Source organism: Sander lucioperca, chromosome 14 (assembly GCF_008315115.2).
Source record: "Sander lucioperca isolate FBNREF2018 chromosome 14, SLUC_FBN_1.2, whole genome shotgun sequence".
Classification (NCBI taxonomy): domain Eukaryota; kingdom Metazoa; phylum Chordata; class Actinopteri; order Perciformes; family Percidae; genus Sander; species Sander lucioperca.
In genome coordinates, this window is record NC_050186.1 from 9,558,431 (window position 1) to 9,575,741 (window position 17,311).

The following is a 17,311-nucleotide window of genomic DNA, read 5'->3' on the forward strand; positions in this document are numbered from 1 at the left end:
AATTTCTCCACGTAGAAAATACATTTTCGCCTTCTTTTCTCGACAAGCCGACTGATTATTTTCTTCCCTGCTTCGGCTTTCTGTTTTATAACACACACACACACACACACACACACACACACACACACACACACACACACACACACACACATACATACATATTTGTGAGTCCTCCTGCCAGTGTTGTATAAGAGCAGATGTCTTTGTTGGGCTGATAAGTGGTGGTGTGTGAGCTCCGGAGAGCTGCTGTAGGCTTTGTCAATGTGTGTGTTTGTGTGTGTGTGTGTGTGTGTGTGTGTGTGTGTGTGTGTGTGTGTGCGTGCATGCGTGCGTGTGCAGTGTTGCATGGGAAACCCATTAACATGTCAGTGTGATTGACATGAAACCTATGAGATTAGTTATTAGTCAAATCGCTGCACTCTCCTCATTACCGTGGATTTCCACAGGATGCAGAACGTCTGCAGACCGGCTCCGCTGCGGAACGGCTCCGCTGCGGAACGGCTCCGCTGCGGAACGGCTCCGCTGCGGAACGGCTGCGTGCTCCGCCGTCCGTCAATACCCACCAGGTCCGGATTTGTTGCGTAACGGCTGCGGCCAGCCGACCACGAGATCTCGCGAATTGACGTATGTTCGCGTGATATAACAGGATGTAGTTTCTATAAACAGAACCTCAAAACCAACAACAGTTAGTTTCCATCCAGAGGAGTAGAGGGGAAACTACTCTGAGCTGTGTTTTCAACGTGTAGTGCAGGAAAATATGACCCGCCATGAGCACGGTGTATTTTATTTTGAAAAGTAACCGGATGTTTTATTTTGTTTCTGTGCTCGACTTCCTGTCCGGCACAATCTGAATTGTGCTGAATTGCTGCGGAGCTCTCCGTCGTCCGGCAACAATAGAAGCTCTGCGTATCTGCTCCGGAGGGCTGGGACCGCCGGAGCTGGGACGGAGTCGGGACGCAGACGTTCTGCTGTCAGTGGAAATACACACACTGACTTTAATGGAAACCTAATGACTCCGTCGACGTTCCGGAGACGTTCCGCATCCAGTGGAAATTACCGGTTAGACTGTTGCCGCCCCGCTGAACGTCTCTTAGGCCACATCCACACTGTTAGAATTTGCGTTGAAAATTAATATCTTTTGCTACGTCCACGCTGATAGAGTACGGCTGTTAAGTCCTAAAGCGTCCAAGTGATATATGAAAGTGTTATATGTGTAAAGAATATACATGAATCCACGCACACACAGACACACACCTATAGGAACAAACACACCTGTGAGGCGGTATCAATGTGAGACGCATTCGTCAGGTTACAAAGCTCCGAGCTGTAATTGGGGATTTTCTGGCTCCCACCGCGGCGCTGACACTGATCTAATTTCATTTCATTTCAACTCTCCTCCACAGGGACGTTTAGATAACATTAATTAGGTTTTCTCTATTAACTTTCTTACCACAGCCCTTGTGTTCCTGCAGCTCTGTATGCAAAGGGAGACGCGTCAGGCCTGTCTACCTGTCTACCTGCCTGTCTGTCTGTGTGTCTGTGTGTCTGTGTGTCTGTCTGTGTGTCTGTGTGTGTGTGTCTGTCTGTCTGTCTGTCTGTGTGTGTGTGTGTGTGTGTGTGTGTGTGTGTGTGTCTGTCTGTCTGTTTACTTGCCTGTCTACCTGCATGTGTGTGTGTCTGTCTGTCTGCGTGAAGCTGGAACAAGTATTCAGATCCTTTACTTCTTTGTTTCACACACGCGCACACACACACACACACACACACACACACACACACACACACACACACACACACACACACACACACAGACAGGCGGTCTGGGTGGTAGTTAGGATACAGTCCAGCTTTTAAATGTGTTTGTGAAAGCTCAGGACTGGCGCTGTGTAATTATAGTTGACAGAAGGGAGGAAGACACTGACTGGAAGGGAATAAAAAGCAGTGTCTGCGCTCCGGCTATTATCTATGAATACTTCAAAATACCTCCAGCAGATCGCTGGAGAGACCTCGCTGTCCCTAACTTCTCTCAGGCCTTTATTTTGGCGAGTCAACATTAACCTGCAGCGTCCTGGGGTCAAAATAGAAATTTTGAGCATCAAACACTTCATTACCTGCATTCTGGTGAATTGTTCTGCAACAATGTGTGCCTTTTCTGCATCAGTTATGGTGCAATTGTCTTTATTTAGGTAAAGGAAATTACAATAGGTTGTTGGGGGAGGAAGGAGGGGGGGGTTGTACTTGTCATTTATGCCGGATGTCCGTCCCCTTCCTCTGTCTCTGTGTTGGCGTTCTAACCTCTGGTGGATTTCTGAGGACTATGGTTAACTGCTCCTCAGATCTCTGCAGGGTAAATCCAGACAGCTAGCTAGACTATCTGTCCAAACGGAGTTTTCTGTTGCACGACTAAAACTACTTTTGAACGTCCACACGTTCCACCAAAACAAGTTCCTTCCTGAGACTATTTAGCAGAGGCACCGTGGCTCCGTCCGGCGCTTAGCACCGCCCAAGACGATTGTGATTGGTTTAAAGAAATGCCAATAAACCAGAGCACGTTTTTCTAAATCTAGGTCTATGTTTAGACGGAAACGATCTGAAGAGAAAACGCAAAAGCGGCGTGCCTCAAGGCTTTAAAACAGCAGTCCACAAACCAACGGGTGACGTCACAGATGCACTGCATCCTGCTGTGTCCTGCTGTGAGGTTTAATATGTTTAGGATGGCGGGATGGTCTGTTCAGCTGTAGATAGTAACATCTTAAAACTCTGATCTCTGTCTGCGTGCATAATTTCAGTATGAAATGCCAAAGACAAAAACAAGAAATAAAACAGCAGCTCTGATCTTAAAGTTGCAGCTCTGTGAAATTATTCCCTGAGTTCTCCTCTGAGAAAGAGAAACATCCGCCCCCACACACAAACACGTCAATCAAACTCAAACATCGACACGCAAACAGAGAAACCTTTCTGATATTTCCCCAAAGAGAAACAGAGAGGACTAATAGTGATTACAGTTTGACTTGAGGAGAGATGTTCGAGAATCCAAAAACGTGAAAAATAAACATTTAAAACCAATAGGAAATACCTTTTGTGTATCTCTGTATATCTTTTTTTCATACATATAAATATGATTTATAGATTCAGGACTCAGAGAATTTGGAGCTTCCCAATACCAACAAGTCCAAATAACAAGACACATCATTTGTCATAATGTCTTATTTCCTGTGGTTCGGTTAGGATTGGACACAACATATGGCGTTTTTCCATCACATGGTACCTGCTCGACTCGCCTCGACTCTACTCGCATTTTTTGGTTTTCCGTTCTGATAAAAAGTCCCTGGTTACCTGCCAACAGGTACTTTTTTTTAATATCACCTCCATCCAGGTTCCAAGCGAGCTGAGGCGATACCAAAAGGTGACGTGAAAACCTGCAGACTACTGATTGGTCGGAGAGAATCGTCACTAATCGCTGCGTCATCATTGCTAGAGACAGGCGGGAAAAACACACCTTCCACGTTCTGTGTGTGTGTCGCAGTAGGTCACGGCAGTTTCCTGCGGCATCGCTATGACGACCAGCCACGCTCGCCTCACGCATGAGGCGGTACTAAATCTGCAATGGAAAAAGCGCGACGGGGCAGCGCGGTCGAGTCGAGCTGAGCTGGTACTAGCAGTGGGTTAGCGCCATAAGTCATCGTTAGAGTGTAGTATCTAAAGGTTAATAACTTTGACTTAAGTTTCTGTTATAAGGGGTTCAGATGGACGTTGATCCATTTTGCTGAGTCATCAGGTCAGAGGGCAACATTTCAGAGGGGCCCTCTGGAGGGGGTGACTCTGCTGGGCTATTTCATGTGGAGGCTACCGATTGGTTGCCCCCTGTTTTTATCACCTACCCCCCACATCACCACATCTTATGTTACACAAAGTATAGGACATATATACTGTGTCCCAACAGCAGAAGCTCAGAGTGCATGTTGGGCTTTGTGACTCTCTGAGCTTCTGCAGGGCTTGTAATTAATGCTGAAAACTTGATGTAATAAAACTTTTATAATCAAGCACAGTGTCAGCGGATTCCTCTCCGACACATCATCACACCATCGCTACTAAAGATACCACAAGAGAAAGATAAGAAAGCTACTCGAGTGAGGGTTAAAGTTAGATTTCAGAGCCCAGAACGTTTTATGTACGGGAGCCTATATGACGACTGAAGTGTGTGTATTGGCTGCAGTGATGGATGTGTGACTAATACTACTAAATAATATTTTTGGTACTTACCATTATGGTTATAGGATGTGCAACTGGTGCAATATTTCTGTATATATATATACACAATTAGTGTTCATGTAAAGTGACTTAAAGTGTGTTTTATATACAGTACCTACATGTTCATGTTTAATTTTGGGACCAGATTTTGTAGGCTCCTTAAAGATTTTATGCACAGTCTTTGATGTTATTTTACTATTTCTGCACATTGTTTGCACTGGCTATCTCTTCTGGTTTAATTTTTTTTTGTGTATAATGTGTGTATATATATATATATATATATATATATATATATATATATATATATATATATATATATATATATGCTATGTTATATTTGATATGGTATTATGCAATTGGGAATTGTGCAATACAGAAGTTATTGACCACAGCATGACTTAACGGGAAATGTGTAGTCATTATCAAAATTAAGTGCAATACGAGGGGGAGGATGTGTTGTGGGTTCTCTTCTGTTCTGTGATTGTGAGGAAAGGTGTGGGGTATTGTGTGAGGTTTATAAGATGTCCATTGAAGCATTGGATGAGATAATGTATGATTATGTTTCTATGTAGGTTAACTGTGTGTTTATTGTGCGATGTGTCGCCATTTCGTTTCTCTCGAACGCCCAAGATGTATTTCTCCTATAGGAGACAATAAAGACTGATCTTACTAAAACACTGCAGAAAATGTGAAGCACAGACCAGTGTTGTAGTACTCGAGATCGGTCTTGGTCTCAAGACAACTTTTTCAAGGTCTCGTCTTGGAATCAACCCCATATTCTGTCTTGTCTCGGTCTCGCATAAAGAGGACTCAGGATTTTATTTATAGATCACAACTGCAGGGTTTTCGCTAAAATTGCCTATGCATTGTCTGATTTAGGCCTATGTGTTGAAACTTGCAAATGCAACCAATTACTTGACTTATATCGAAATTAATTGTTACTGTAAACCCCCCTCTCCCTGCCCCTAAACACTCAATCCCAAGAAAGTGAATGTGGGAGACAGGAGATGAAGCTCTGGCTGTCTAACACAAATCTGGCATTGGACTTCGCTTCAACCCCTCAAAGCAGGGGTCTCAAACTCAATTTACCTGACGTTCGAGGCAGAGTGTGGGTCAGGCTGGGCCGCGTCAAGTATTCAACAAAAGTATTCTTTGTTTGCTTTCTTAAATAAATCTTGTTGCCTCAATAGACATTTTTTAAGACCCAGTTCTTTCTCTCATCTCCCTGGTATGTTGTATACTCCTCAGCATGTCTAGTTGAGTAATGACGTCTGATGTCATATTCCTTGTACACCGCAACTTTCTCTGTGCGTATGAGACATGTAGGGGTGCTCCTGTGCGCGACAGAAAAAATATTCCGTCTCCCACTTTCACTGAAATTGCCTGTGCTCGTCGCCAACCTTTCTCTTCACGGCACGTTTTGAGAGAGACGTGACTGGAACTGGGTGATGGCTTGGTTTCAACCAAGGGACTAACGTTGATCCTTCCCCAGGTACTTCACGGTTGGCTAGCTTGACAACCGTTGACAACAAACGCCGCAGTCACGAGACTAGCTATGGTAGCCCGTAAGTGATAAACAAATAAAATAAAAGTGTGGCAAGCGCGGCACACGCAACGACACAGCAAAAAGGTGCGTTTCAGAACAACACGCGGGCCGCACTGACACTAAACTTTGATGTCAAGTAGGGGGGCCACAAAATATCCAGCCCGCGGGCCTCAATTGGCCCCCGGGCCGCAAATTTGAGACCCCTGCCTTAAAGTCTCGGTCTTGTCTCGGTCTCAAACTGGTTTCAACCCCTCAAAGTCTCGGTCTTGTCTCGGTCTCAACCTCTCAAAGTCTCGGTCTCAAACCCTCAAAGTCTCCGTCTTGTCTCGGTCTCAAACCCTCAAAGTCTCCGTCTTGTCTCGGTCTCAAACAAGCAGCAAAGGGCCGCAGGTCAGAGTCGAACCCGCGGCCGCTGCTTCGAGAAGTTAACCTCTATATATGGGTGCGCGCCCTAACAAGTGAGCTATTCAGCCGCCCCGGTTCCGTTACCTTACGTGAGCATGGACGCCTGGCCAATAGTAGCGTGTGAATGCTACTGAAGGGGTGGGTCTTGCCTACATATTGCTTTGGTTCTGGACTGGCAAGCAGGACTACCTGTAGGGTTGCATTGCAGCTCGGCCATCACTGGACAATATTCTGCACTATACATATTTTTTTATTTATCACTCTTTGTTACATCTAACAGTGCAATATGTCATTTCCATTCATCCGCACCTTATTATTTATCCGCACCTTATTCATCTGTATATCTGTGTTTATATACTGTCTGTTTATAGAAGGATGTTTCTTGTGTAAATATGTTTGTTTTATTACTATTATTATTATAACTTATTCTATTTTTTCTATTTCTTATACTTTATGTATATTTTGCTGCTGTAGCACAGGAATTTCCCCAGTGTGGAATTAATAAAGTCTATCATCTCTTCACAGCTGCCGGTTACAGCGTTCTCGCTCAATACTGGACCAATTTTAAAGATTTGTGTTCACTTACAACACAAAAACATGGGGAAATTACCCTTTAGGCTTCCCCCCCCCCAAAAACATTTTTTTTATTGTTTTTCTTTTTGATGTTTTGAATTTATTCATTTTTTTAGAAGCAGCATGTTCAGTCACAAGAACCTACACTTCTGCTCTGTCTTTATGTCAGCACGAATAGGTTGTTGAATCACTCAAGGCCAAGCAGACACGACTGCAAACCTGCAGAACACATTTTTTACACTGAAGGATGATAAATGGCGTTGTCTCTCCGAAATGATTGTAGAAACAAAAACATGAATCTGAAGTTTTATGATCCTGAGAGAACAAAAATAACAACTGTTTTCATCTAACTGCGACAGAAGTGATATGACTCGAGTCAACATAATGATTTTTCAAAATGTTTATGCGCAAATGCAGCTGCAATCTTGAGGTACACCTACACTGTAGAAAAACATCAGGCTGGCTTTGTTTAAAAAAGAAATTACACAGAGGCAATTCAAATGATTTCCTTTCATCGGCAGGCAGGACAGCCGCTGTGTGTTTGCATGCAGATATATTTGTTGAGTGAAAACGGATTCAACTGCTCGAGAACAAATGGAGAGCATCTGTGTTTTTGGACGTATCGACGGTGCAGCTGTGGGGAAAATAAAGCGTGTTGATCCTGTTGACTTCATGTGTCTCCCCGAGGCCTCGCCGCTGCGCCAACACATGCACTCGCCACCAGCAGCAGCAAAGGGTAACTACTGTTCTTTTCAACCTGGACCCTATTTTCCTATGTGTTTGTGTCTAAGTGACTGATGGGAACAACAATCTTTGAAATTGGTCCAGTATTAAGCGTGAATGCCTTAACCGGCAGCCACAGACCGGGCTGCAATGTAACCCTATGGGGCAAATGTGCATTGTCAATTTGGTACACTAAAAGTTCTGTTTTTGCCACTGACAGACTCTGATTAATATTCTAAGTGTCTGACAACATTATGAAAGGATCCCTACTGAGATAGACCTTTAAAACCTCTTTAAGACCTTTCTGTTTAACCAGAAACAGCTCTGAAGTCGCTAGCGCTAAACCCACCAGACTCCATTTAAAAAAAACAGTACTTTTAGCGTGTATAGAGCCAGCATATTTTCACATGTAAATCTGTAAACTATGTGTTTATTTCAACCAAAACTAGAGTTGTGATGGTTGGGACAGTGGATAAACGACCCAGAACAGCTTTTCATAGTTTTATTTTGTTTATGTTGTCTTTGAATGAAGTGTATTTTACGATGCTTAAATTACTGTTTGTTTACATGGAGTCTGGTGGGTTTAGTGAACGCAACTTGACTTTTTATGTTTTTTTATACATGTTCTTACTCTTTAACAGAAAGGTAGACCCCCTTAAAAATCATTTCCATAATGTTGTCAGACACTAAAAATAAGTAAATAACAAGAAGGTTTGAGTGTATAGGTATCGTTTGACCTGTACTGGGTAGGGATGCACCGAATCCAGATTTTTGGGGTTTGGCCGAATACCGAATCCTCGTCCCATCCTCAGTCCATGAACACAGTAAACTCATTAATGAAGTAAACAGTGACTGTCCTTCCTTTGCCGTACCTGAAGTTGCTGCATTCTGGCTGCTGTCTGTAGATTCCTTCATCACAACTCGTATTCTTCCAGATGTTTCATACCAGATGTTGTAACAGCGGTGATGTTGTGTATAGTTTAGGGTCCTCGCCACCACCAGACTAATCAGCATTACAGATTGAACATGTAGCTGGACTTGAATGGCCTTCTTTTGACTGAAAGTTCTGCCAAACTACACTTTTTCTGCTCAACAGTTCCATTTTCACTTTCTCACAGCCTACTGCATTGAACGCTCCACCTACGTAAACACCTTCCTGTAATCAACGGCAGCGTCATTACGGCGACCAGCGTAGGACGCCTAGTGCAAGTGTAGGGTTCGGTTCGTTGGAAAAAAAATCTAAGTTTTGGCAGAAACCGTACCCCGTTTAAAAGCCCAATATTCGGCCGAATCCCAAACCGAATCCTGGATTCGGTGCATCCCTGCTTTGTACTGGTACTGATATTTGTCGCTTTTTTCAGTGTTTTGTTGTCGCCTTTTTGCCGCTTTCGTTGCATTTTACGTTGTCTTTTTCATTGCCTTTTTTGTCGCCTTTTTTGAAAAAAGGATCGCCATGACACACACTCACACACATGCTGCATGCCTTTCCACCTCCTGCCATTTTCTTGAAGCGTGCTGCACATCAAACACTGAGCCTGCTGCCTTCTCTACACACGTACACACACAGACAACCAATCAGAAAGTCACTCCTCGTGTCCGTGCACACACATATTATCCGTGAATCTAATATTCTGTCGGCTGCGTGTGTCTGTGCGGTCAGCGCCTCTGAACGTCACACACAGCCGGTGTGACCGAGCCGAAATGACAGCGGCTGCCATCCCATCCCACCAAACTTCTGAAGCGGCCGCAGCTGAATACCAAAGAGCAGCTCCCACTGCGTCTAAACACAGGGCGCGGGGGGGGCCGTGACAGATGATGCCGCTATAAACACATCCAGCGTTCAGATGCTAAACGTCAGCCGAGAGGAGATAATCACAGGAAGGTTCGAGGAGAGGAATACGGAGGGAGAGAAGGGGCAGGGTGAAGTGTCGGGCAGTGGAGCGAGAAAGAGGGAGGCAGTGAGTGTGAACGGAGACGCTGAGGAGAAGCTGTGAGAGCTCGAACAGCCTCACAGCAGGGAGCGCAGAGAGGCCGACACACTCAGCTCTCTCAGCTCTCTCAGCTCTCTCAGCTCTCTCAGCTTCTCTGTGTCTGCCTTCATACTGCCGAGTACAGCGTCACATCACTCACACAACACTGAGTGCGTTTACATGCACACTGATATCCTGAATTTGACAAGATTAGGAATTTGATACAGGTCGTGTAAACAGCATATTCTGTTTGGATTTTCTGGATGTAGCATTTTACAATTAAGGCTACTTTTATACATCGCTACCTTTTGGTTAAAAGAGAAATATCTTCTGCTACGTATTGTCGCGTTCTTGCTTATCCTCACTATTAGGAAACGTTTCCCCCTCTCATTCCCCCTGCTCTGGTGTTTCCCCCTCTCATTCCCCCTGCTCTGGCGTTTCCCCCTCTCATTCCCCCCTCTCATTCCCCCTGCTCTGGTGTTTCCCCCTCTCATTCCCCCCTCTCATTCCCCCTGCTCTGGTGTTCCCCCCTCTCATTCTCCCTGCTCTGGTGTTTCCCCCTCTCATTCCCCCCTCTCATTCCCCCTGCTCTGGCGTTTCCCCCTCTCATTCCCCCTGCTCTGGTGTTTCCCCCTCTCATTCCCCCTGCTCTGGTGTTTCCCCCTCTCATTCCCCCCTCTCATTCCCCCTGCTCTGGCGTTTCCCCCTCTCATTCCCCCTGCTCTGGTGTTTCCCCCTCTCATTCCCCCCTCTCATTCCCCCTGCTCTGGCGTTCCCCCCTCTCATTCTCCCTGCTCTGGTGTTTCCACCTCTCATTCCCCCCGCTCTGGCGTTCCCCCCTCTCATTCCCATTGCTCTGGTGTTTCCCCCTCTCATTCCCCCCCTCTCATTCCCCCTGCTCTGGCGTTTTGGTTTAAAAAGGAATATCTTCTGCCAAGTTTCCCCCTCTCATGTTTTGTGTGATTGTGTTTCTATATTAACTGGTTATTGATTGTTTGATGTCTTTGTCGTGCAGCGTTGAAAATGAGGGATCTCCCTCAATTGAATCACTTTAATAAGTCTTAAAATAAATAAAGATTTTAAAATGTTTGGTGCAAATTTGACGGTTATTTCCTTTTCTGTGTGGAACGTAGCTGATGTGGCTTTTATCCAGCGACGTCTTTGCAGCCATTTATAAGTACAGTGTATCTCACACACACACACACACACACACACACACACGTACAAACTCGATGTCGACCCAGGTATGAGAGGATTTGTGGGTGTTGTGCATCAGAGGACATTTGCACACTGCATGCATGTCGGAGGAAATAAAGTACATCATAGAATAGAGTGTTGTATACTTCTTTGCGATCTACTTTTTCACAACTTTATGCATTTTTCTCGACAAAGAGTCCACGAAGGTGTTGTGCCTTCCTCATGTTCGTCACCTTGAGGTAAAATAATGGCTTTCTATGGCGTGTTTTCACATCTATTATATATATATATATAAATACAGTTATTAGCACTGCAAACACACACCCACACACACACACACACTTGTGAGTCCTCCTGCTAGTGTTGTATGAGCGCAGATGTCTTTGTTGGGCTGATAAGTGGTGGTGTGTGAGCTCCAGAGAGCTGCTGCAGGCTGTGTGTGTGTGTGTGTGTGTGTGTGTGTGTGTGTGTGTGTGTGTGTGTGTGTGCGCGTGTGCGTGCGTGTGTGTGTGCAGTGTTGCATGGGAAACCCATTGACCTGTCAGTCATTACCTATTAGTCGAATCGCTGCACTCTCCTCATTAGACTGTTGCCGCCCCGCTGAACGTCTCTCAGGCCACATCCACACTGTTAGAATTTGCATTGAAAAAGAATATCTTTTGCTACGTCTACGCCTGGCGTCCACTGCTACCTGGCGTCGGGCTACTAATCAGACAGATACCTTAAAACAAGAGACAAAATACAATAATACACCACTGCTGGAAATAACTGAGAAGATTGGACACAAGGACAACATCACGTAAACAACAGTAGAACATGAAAGATTTGCTGATATTACTTTTAAGATTTTTCTGCCTTAAGTACTTAAAGTGCATTTTCCTGATTATACTTACATACATTTACCTAGGTGATATTTTTAATGCAGGACTTTTAGTTGCATCAGAGTATTTTAGCAGATCAGGACTCTATCAATCTTCTTCTCATTAAAGGGGCGCTATGCAGTTTTGGCAATTTCTTCATTGTTTTCTTGCATGTTTCTTTATAGAGCTCCCCCTACAGCTTCGGAATAGATACATAGACGCGGCAGGATGCAGCAGGACACAGCAGGGCACAGCAGAGCATGGCAGGGCGTAGCAGGGCACTGCAGGGCACCGCAGAGCGTAGCAGGGTGTAACAGGGCATAGCAAGGCGTGCAGCAGGACCACGGCGATAGCTGCAACCATGATTTAGGTGCCACCCTAATCCAAGGAAACGTGCTGGGCGAAAAAAAAAACAACATAAGGACTCCGGGGAATAAGCTCCCCAGAGCTAGGTTAGTAATGAGCATTTCTGGGACATGGATGCACACTGATGGAAAGAGAGAGGAGAGAGGAGCTCAGTGTGTCAAAGGAAGTCCCCCGGCAGTCTAAAACTATAACAGCATAATTAAGCGAGACAGGTGAAGGAGAGGAGCCTGGTCGGGCTAGAACTCTCCCCAACCGGATCGGGCTGTACTGGCCTGCCTCCCTCTAATATAACCATTCCAATGACTCCGAAGCTGTTCAGTTAAGGTAAATTAAGCCCAAAAACTGCATAGTTCCCCTTTAAAGTGTCGCTGTAATGTAAGATACTACAGAATTCAAAATTCAGTTGAACATTTTCTCATGTTGTTTACGTCCTAACATTATGACCCTGTGAGCTGTTTTTTTTATTCTCTGGGAAACAACATGAACTGTCACGGTCGTGTTCTCGTGAAGAAGTTTGATCTGTGACAGAAAACTGGTTGTTAAATCACACGTTTGATCGGTGCATTATTGTTCCAGACTAAAAGTAATATATGCTAAACATACAGAGCAATCGAAAATACGTTTCTCTCCAACCCACGGAACATGCCCTGGACACGGTGTTCTCTAATGTTTGAGGTCTTGTCTAATGAATGCTCTGTAGTGTTTAGTTATTGACTGGCTGTGTGTATGATCTGCAATCTAAGCAATCGAGAAAAACTGTAATATTCCAGCAGACAGTCGGGAACAATATGACCGTTTCTCTCAGGTCAGAGAGGGATCGGCACTGAGCTGCTAATGCACACTAATTTATTGTTTTGATCGGAGCCGTCAGCTGTTCTGACGTCTGAAGTTAACTTACAGAAGGTCAGATTACAGTAATAAGTACGTGGAATACATACAAATTACTTGTCATAGCTTCATGTCTGAATGCGTTGTGAGAACAGCCTTTAATGTTGGATTTTATCGACCTGCGTCTACCCGTGACGCTGTCTTTTTGCAGCCACCCCAACCCGTTCTAACTCCGAACTCGTAAAATAAGGACGTTTGGACAGTGGCTGTCAGCGTCTGAAGCGACGAAAAAGGCGTCTTTCAGCGTGTTTGTGTAACGCACCGGGGAGAGCAGGCAGCTACACGGGGTTTGGAGAGTAGTATGTAAGGCCGATTAAGGAGGCTGGTTGGGGGGGTGGATGGGTCAAACACAGGACATTCACCCAGGAGACCGGGGATCGTGTCCCCGGTCGACCTTTTCCTAAACCTAACTGTTCCGATATTCCCACGTGTGACGGAAACGTAAGCCCACCCATGACCTTTTCCTTAACATACAGTAACTGTGTCCAAAGGGACGCCAATAGTCCCGACCAAGCGCGTTTAGTTAAAGCGCGTTATGTGACGCTAAAGGAGACTTTTAGCATCAATAACAACGACAAAGGCATCTGACCAAGTGTCCGTATTTTACGAGATGGGAGTGATAATGTGTTGTCTTTAAAACAAGTAGAAGATACCACCAGTGTTGGGCAAGTTACTTTTAAAAAGTAATTAGTTACAGTTACTAGTTACTTCTTCCAAAAAGTAACTAAATTAGTTATTCAGTTACAAATTATGAAAGTAACTATTGCGTTACTTTCAAGTACATTTTTTAATGCTCAAATGTGATCCACCTCCACATTCACCACTCTTTAATGGAACTTATAATACATTGTTACAGATACATTTTCAATTATTTATGATAAATCTGAATATTATAATGAAATGGACACTTACTACAATACATTATTAACAGACACAATGCACACAAATCTAAACTATTTTAATGTTGCTGTGGGACAAAGGGAGACTAGCCTCCAATCAAATGCCATGTATGCAGATATTATATTTATATAGTGGATCTATACAAATAACACAACACCTCAACAGGCCACCACTGGGCAAAATTAAATTATGCTTGTTAAGCACTATACCAAAAATAAATAACAAATATATACACTCTTTGTAGTGCAAATAACGTAAGTGGCCTGATGTTTATACTTGTGCACTGGTGTGTGCGTCGAGCCGGCATGTGTGTGTGTGTGTGTGTGTGTGTGTGTGGGGAGTAGGTGATAGAGCGAGGGAGAAGTGAGAGAGTGACGGTGATTATCTTCAGAGTGAGTAGTGACTCTAGAGTCCTAGTGAGAGAAACTAAGTGTCTCTCCTGTGTTTTCTGACCACAGTGGGACATCTGGAGCAGGAGAAGTTAACTATCTCCTTGATTTCATAACACCATACCTGTCTCTCTCTCGTTGACTGACTCGCTTGTGTTGTTCGTTGTGTGTCTGACTATGCGTGCTTTCGAACACCCGCCCAACTCTACCTCTGACTGGCTAACCATGACATTTTACTCAACCTCAGCCAATCGTCAGCATTTATGCGCTTGCGTCGTGCACTGCCCACTAACCGAGGAAGAACAGTAAAAAAAAGTCTTTGCCTCTCGGCTCAGACTCAGAGATCTAGTTGGTCTGATGAAAAAAACAGCTTCAAATATAGTAACGCGCTGCATTTTTTGGCAGTAACGGTAACGGCGTTATTAAGATGGGAAGAGTAATCAATTAGATTACTCGTTACTGAAAAAAAGTAACGCCGTTAGTAACGCCGTTATTTATAACGCCGTTATTCCCATCACTGGATACCACAGTGGTAAAAGATTGTCCCCACCTGCCTGTTCCTATTTACCATCCCAAAGACGTGCCGTGAAGGCAGCATTTGTCCCGGAGGAATCAGCAGTCCGTGCTATAGTTGATTGAATGATCCACGGTAACACTGACTCAGACTCTGTGATTGTGTTTGAATACTTTGTCTTTGCTCTCTCTTCAGCTGAAGTGTTTGTTTGTAATTTGTTTTGCGTCTGTGAATGTCAGCCGCTGTCTGTGGTCGAGCTCGGATCAGTCTGGCATCTTTAAAAGCTCTGCCTGACAAGTAAATAGCTTGCAAATTGCCTCAGAAGAGATTTGTTTTGGCTTCTGTTTTGATTCCTGCAGAAATTACATTCCTTGTAGGAAATGGCAGGAAGATAGCTGTTGCCAGAGGAGTCTGCATCGTTTAAACCTGGGACGTTTCCACTCTGCATCTTCGTCTTTGGCATAATGTCACCCATTTCCCTTTCCCTCTGGACGCACAGATAACCGGACTGATGATGATAACGGCTCTCGCATATTAACACCTGAAAACACATGTGTACTGTTTACACGTCCACAGGCCTTCCATCCAGAAAAATATTGTTTTGATATTCCATCTCCGGATTGTTAGAGCTGTTTATTCTGTCTGTAACGTGTATATTTAACTGCAACTGTGCCAGGGTAAACACATATTAACATCTCTTAGCTGTAAAAACGTCTCTTAGACTGTGCTTCAGTCTTTCTGAAAGGCATTGACAGTTTATCGCAAATAGTTATCACACTTAAGGCCCTTGAACACTGAGTCCGAAACACTTCCGAAAATGGCGCTTTTTCAATGTTTTTGGTGCTTTTTTTGACGTTTAGCGCGTCTTTTCACTACCACGTATAAACACCACTAACACCAACTTACTACCACTAGTTGTACTAGTTATTACTAATTATTTAGTATTTAGTAGTAGTTAGTACTAATTATTTTTTGGAATCCATGGTCAATCTTGAGTTAAAAAAGCAGAAATTATGAATTATTTAGACTAATATTAAAGGAAGGATAATCACAGAAGGGTATATGTCAACGTTCAGTTGGACTACTGTTTTGAAACATTTAAAAACAAAAATTCCAATGCTAAAAAATTGAATAAAACACCCAAAATTGAAATGAAAGCGTCATGGTAGTGTATGTTTCAGTTTCCTGTTTTATTTTGTAGTCTGTTTCCTCCCATGTCATGTCTAGTGTTACTTCCTGTGTTCCTTGCTTCACCTCGTTTCCTTGTGTATTTAGTCTCTGTGTTGCCTTTGTCTAGGGTCAGATCATTGTTCTGTATTGGATTGTGTGTGTGTGTGTGTGTGTGTGTGTGTGTGTGTGTGTGTGTGTGTGGTCTACCCCTTTGTCTCAGTGTTTCTGTTTCTGGTGATTCCTGTTTTTTGACTTCCACTACGTTTCGGACAAATTTTGCCTGCTGTATTCAGGAGTCCTTTTGTTTGTATGGATTTTATTGTATTAAATCCTCAAGCTCACCACTGCCTGCTGTCTCCGCATTTGGGTCCGACATTCTCTGAATCCCCGAACAGAAACGGGTCAAATTTGACCCAAAGACAACACAGGGGTTAACCCAAACCACCATCTGTTTCTAAACCATAACTAAGTACTTTTTGTGCCTAAACCCTGTGGGTCGTATTAGAGGGGAGGAACCAATGGCCGATAACGTCGTATGGTTTGACTTGTAAAGATCATATAGATTGTGTTTGATTGAGCTGAGGTACGTTAGTCACACTTGTATCTGCGGGCAATGTCTGCTCTTCCAAACATCTCATACGTGTCTTCATGTATATATATTTGCAAAAGGCTCCCTTGATTCAAAGAAGCCTTGATCACATCCGTGTGTAAATACTGCGAGTATTCAGCCCTCGGCTTTCTAAACGTGTGCTCAACTAAAAAGCATAAGAAACAAAAATCCTCTCCAAAGACTCGGATCCTTTCAACTGTGCGAGTGTCTCTATGAAGAGGCACTTTTTTTGTTTTTGTCATGTTGAGATCTCCCTGCATGAGAAGGAAATTGGAAGCAGCACTCTCCTTTCATCTATTGCCCTCCCTACTGACTCAAATTAGGAAAACACACACACACACACACACACACACACACACACGGTTACCTACGCAAGACTAGCCTTTTTCCTCCACATCACGTCTTTCCTCAAGCAGAAGATGATCCCAGTTTGACCTTAAAGCTCTCTGATGCAAGCACATTCTCATAACCCTGCAAAACAGCTCAATCTTACCATGTATGTTCATCTATTTTCTAGCCAAAATATCTAATAACACTTAATGTAAGACACAAACACCTAACAAGTAATAATATATAATAATATACAAAGATAAAGGTACTTGTTTTTAGACGATGCGTCTTAAATATCTTAAGGAGTGTAGCAAACATCTGGTTTTTAATCATATCTCAGGTGAAACAAGCTTGTTTTTGTACGTCTCATACAGTTTTAAAGCTGCTGTGTTATTCGTAAAATATGGATCATCTTGTTTAAAGATCATATTGTTTGTGCAATTCATAGGTTATTGGGATTGTGCAATATGTTAGTTGTGCAAACGTAAGCTATTTGGGATGTGCATTATGTCAGTGCATTATGTCATTTGTGCAATACGTAGGCTATTGGGGTTGGGCAATATGTTAATTGTGCAATATCTCATTGTGCAAGGGCTGTGCTACACTTATTGCGGAGAATGCA

General features: G+C 43.7%; 1 protein-coding gene across 1 annotated transcript in view; it reads right to left on the minus strand.

The window, feature by feature from the left end:
- Nucleotides 1-11,339, minus strand: part of gfra2b (GDNF family receptor alpha 2b) — a 124,660-nt gene extending 113,321 nt beyond the window's left edge. Inside the window, exon 1 of the mRNA XM_035991835.1 lies at nt 11,215-11,339. Coding sequence (XP_035847728.1) covers nt 11,215-11,305 — 91 coding nt within the window. The 5' untranslated portion in view covers nt 11,306-11,339. The remainder of the gene's footprint in view (nt 1-11,214) is intronic.
- Between the last annotated feature and the right edge of the window lie 5,972 nt (nt 11,340-17,311).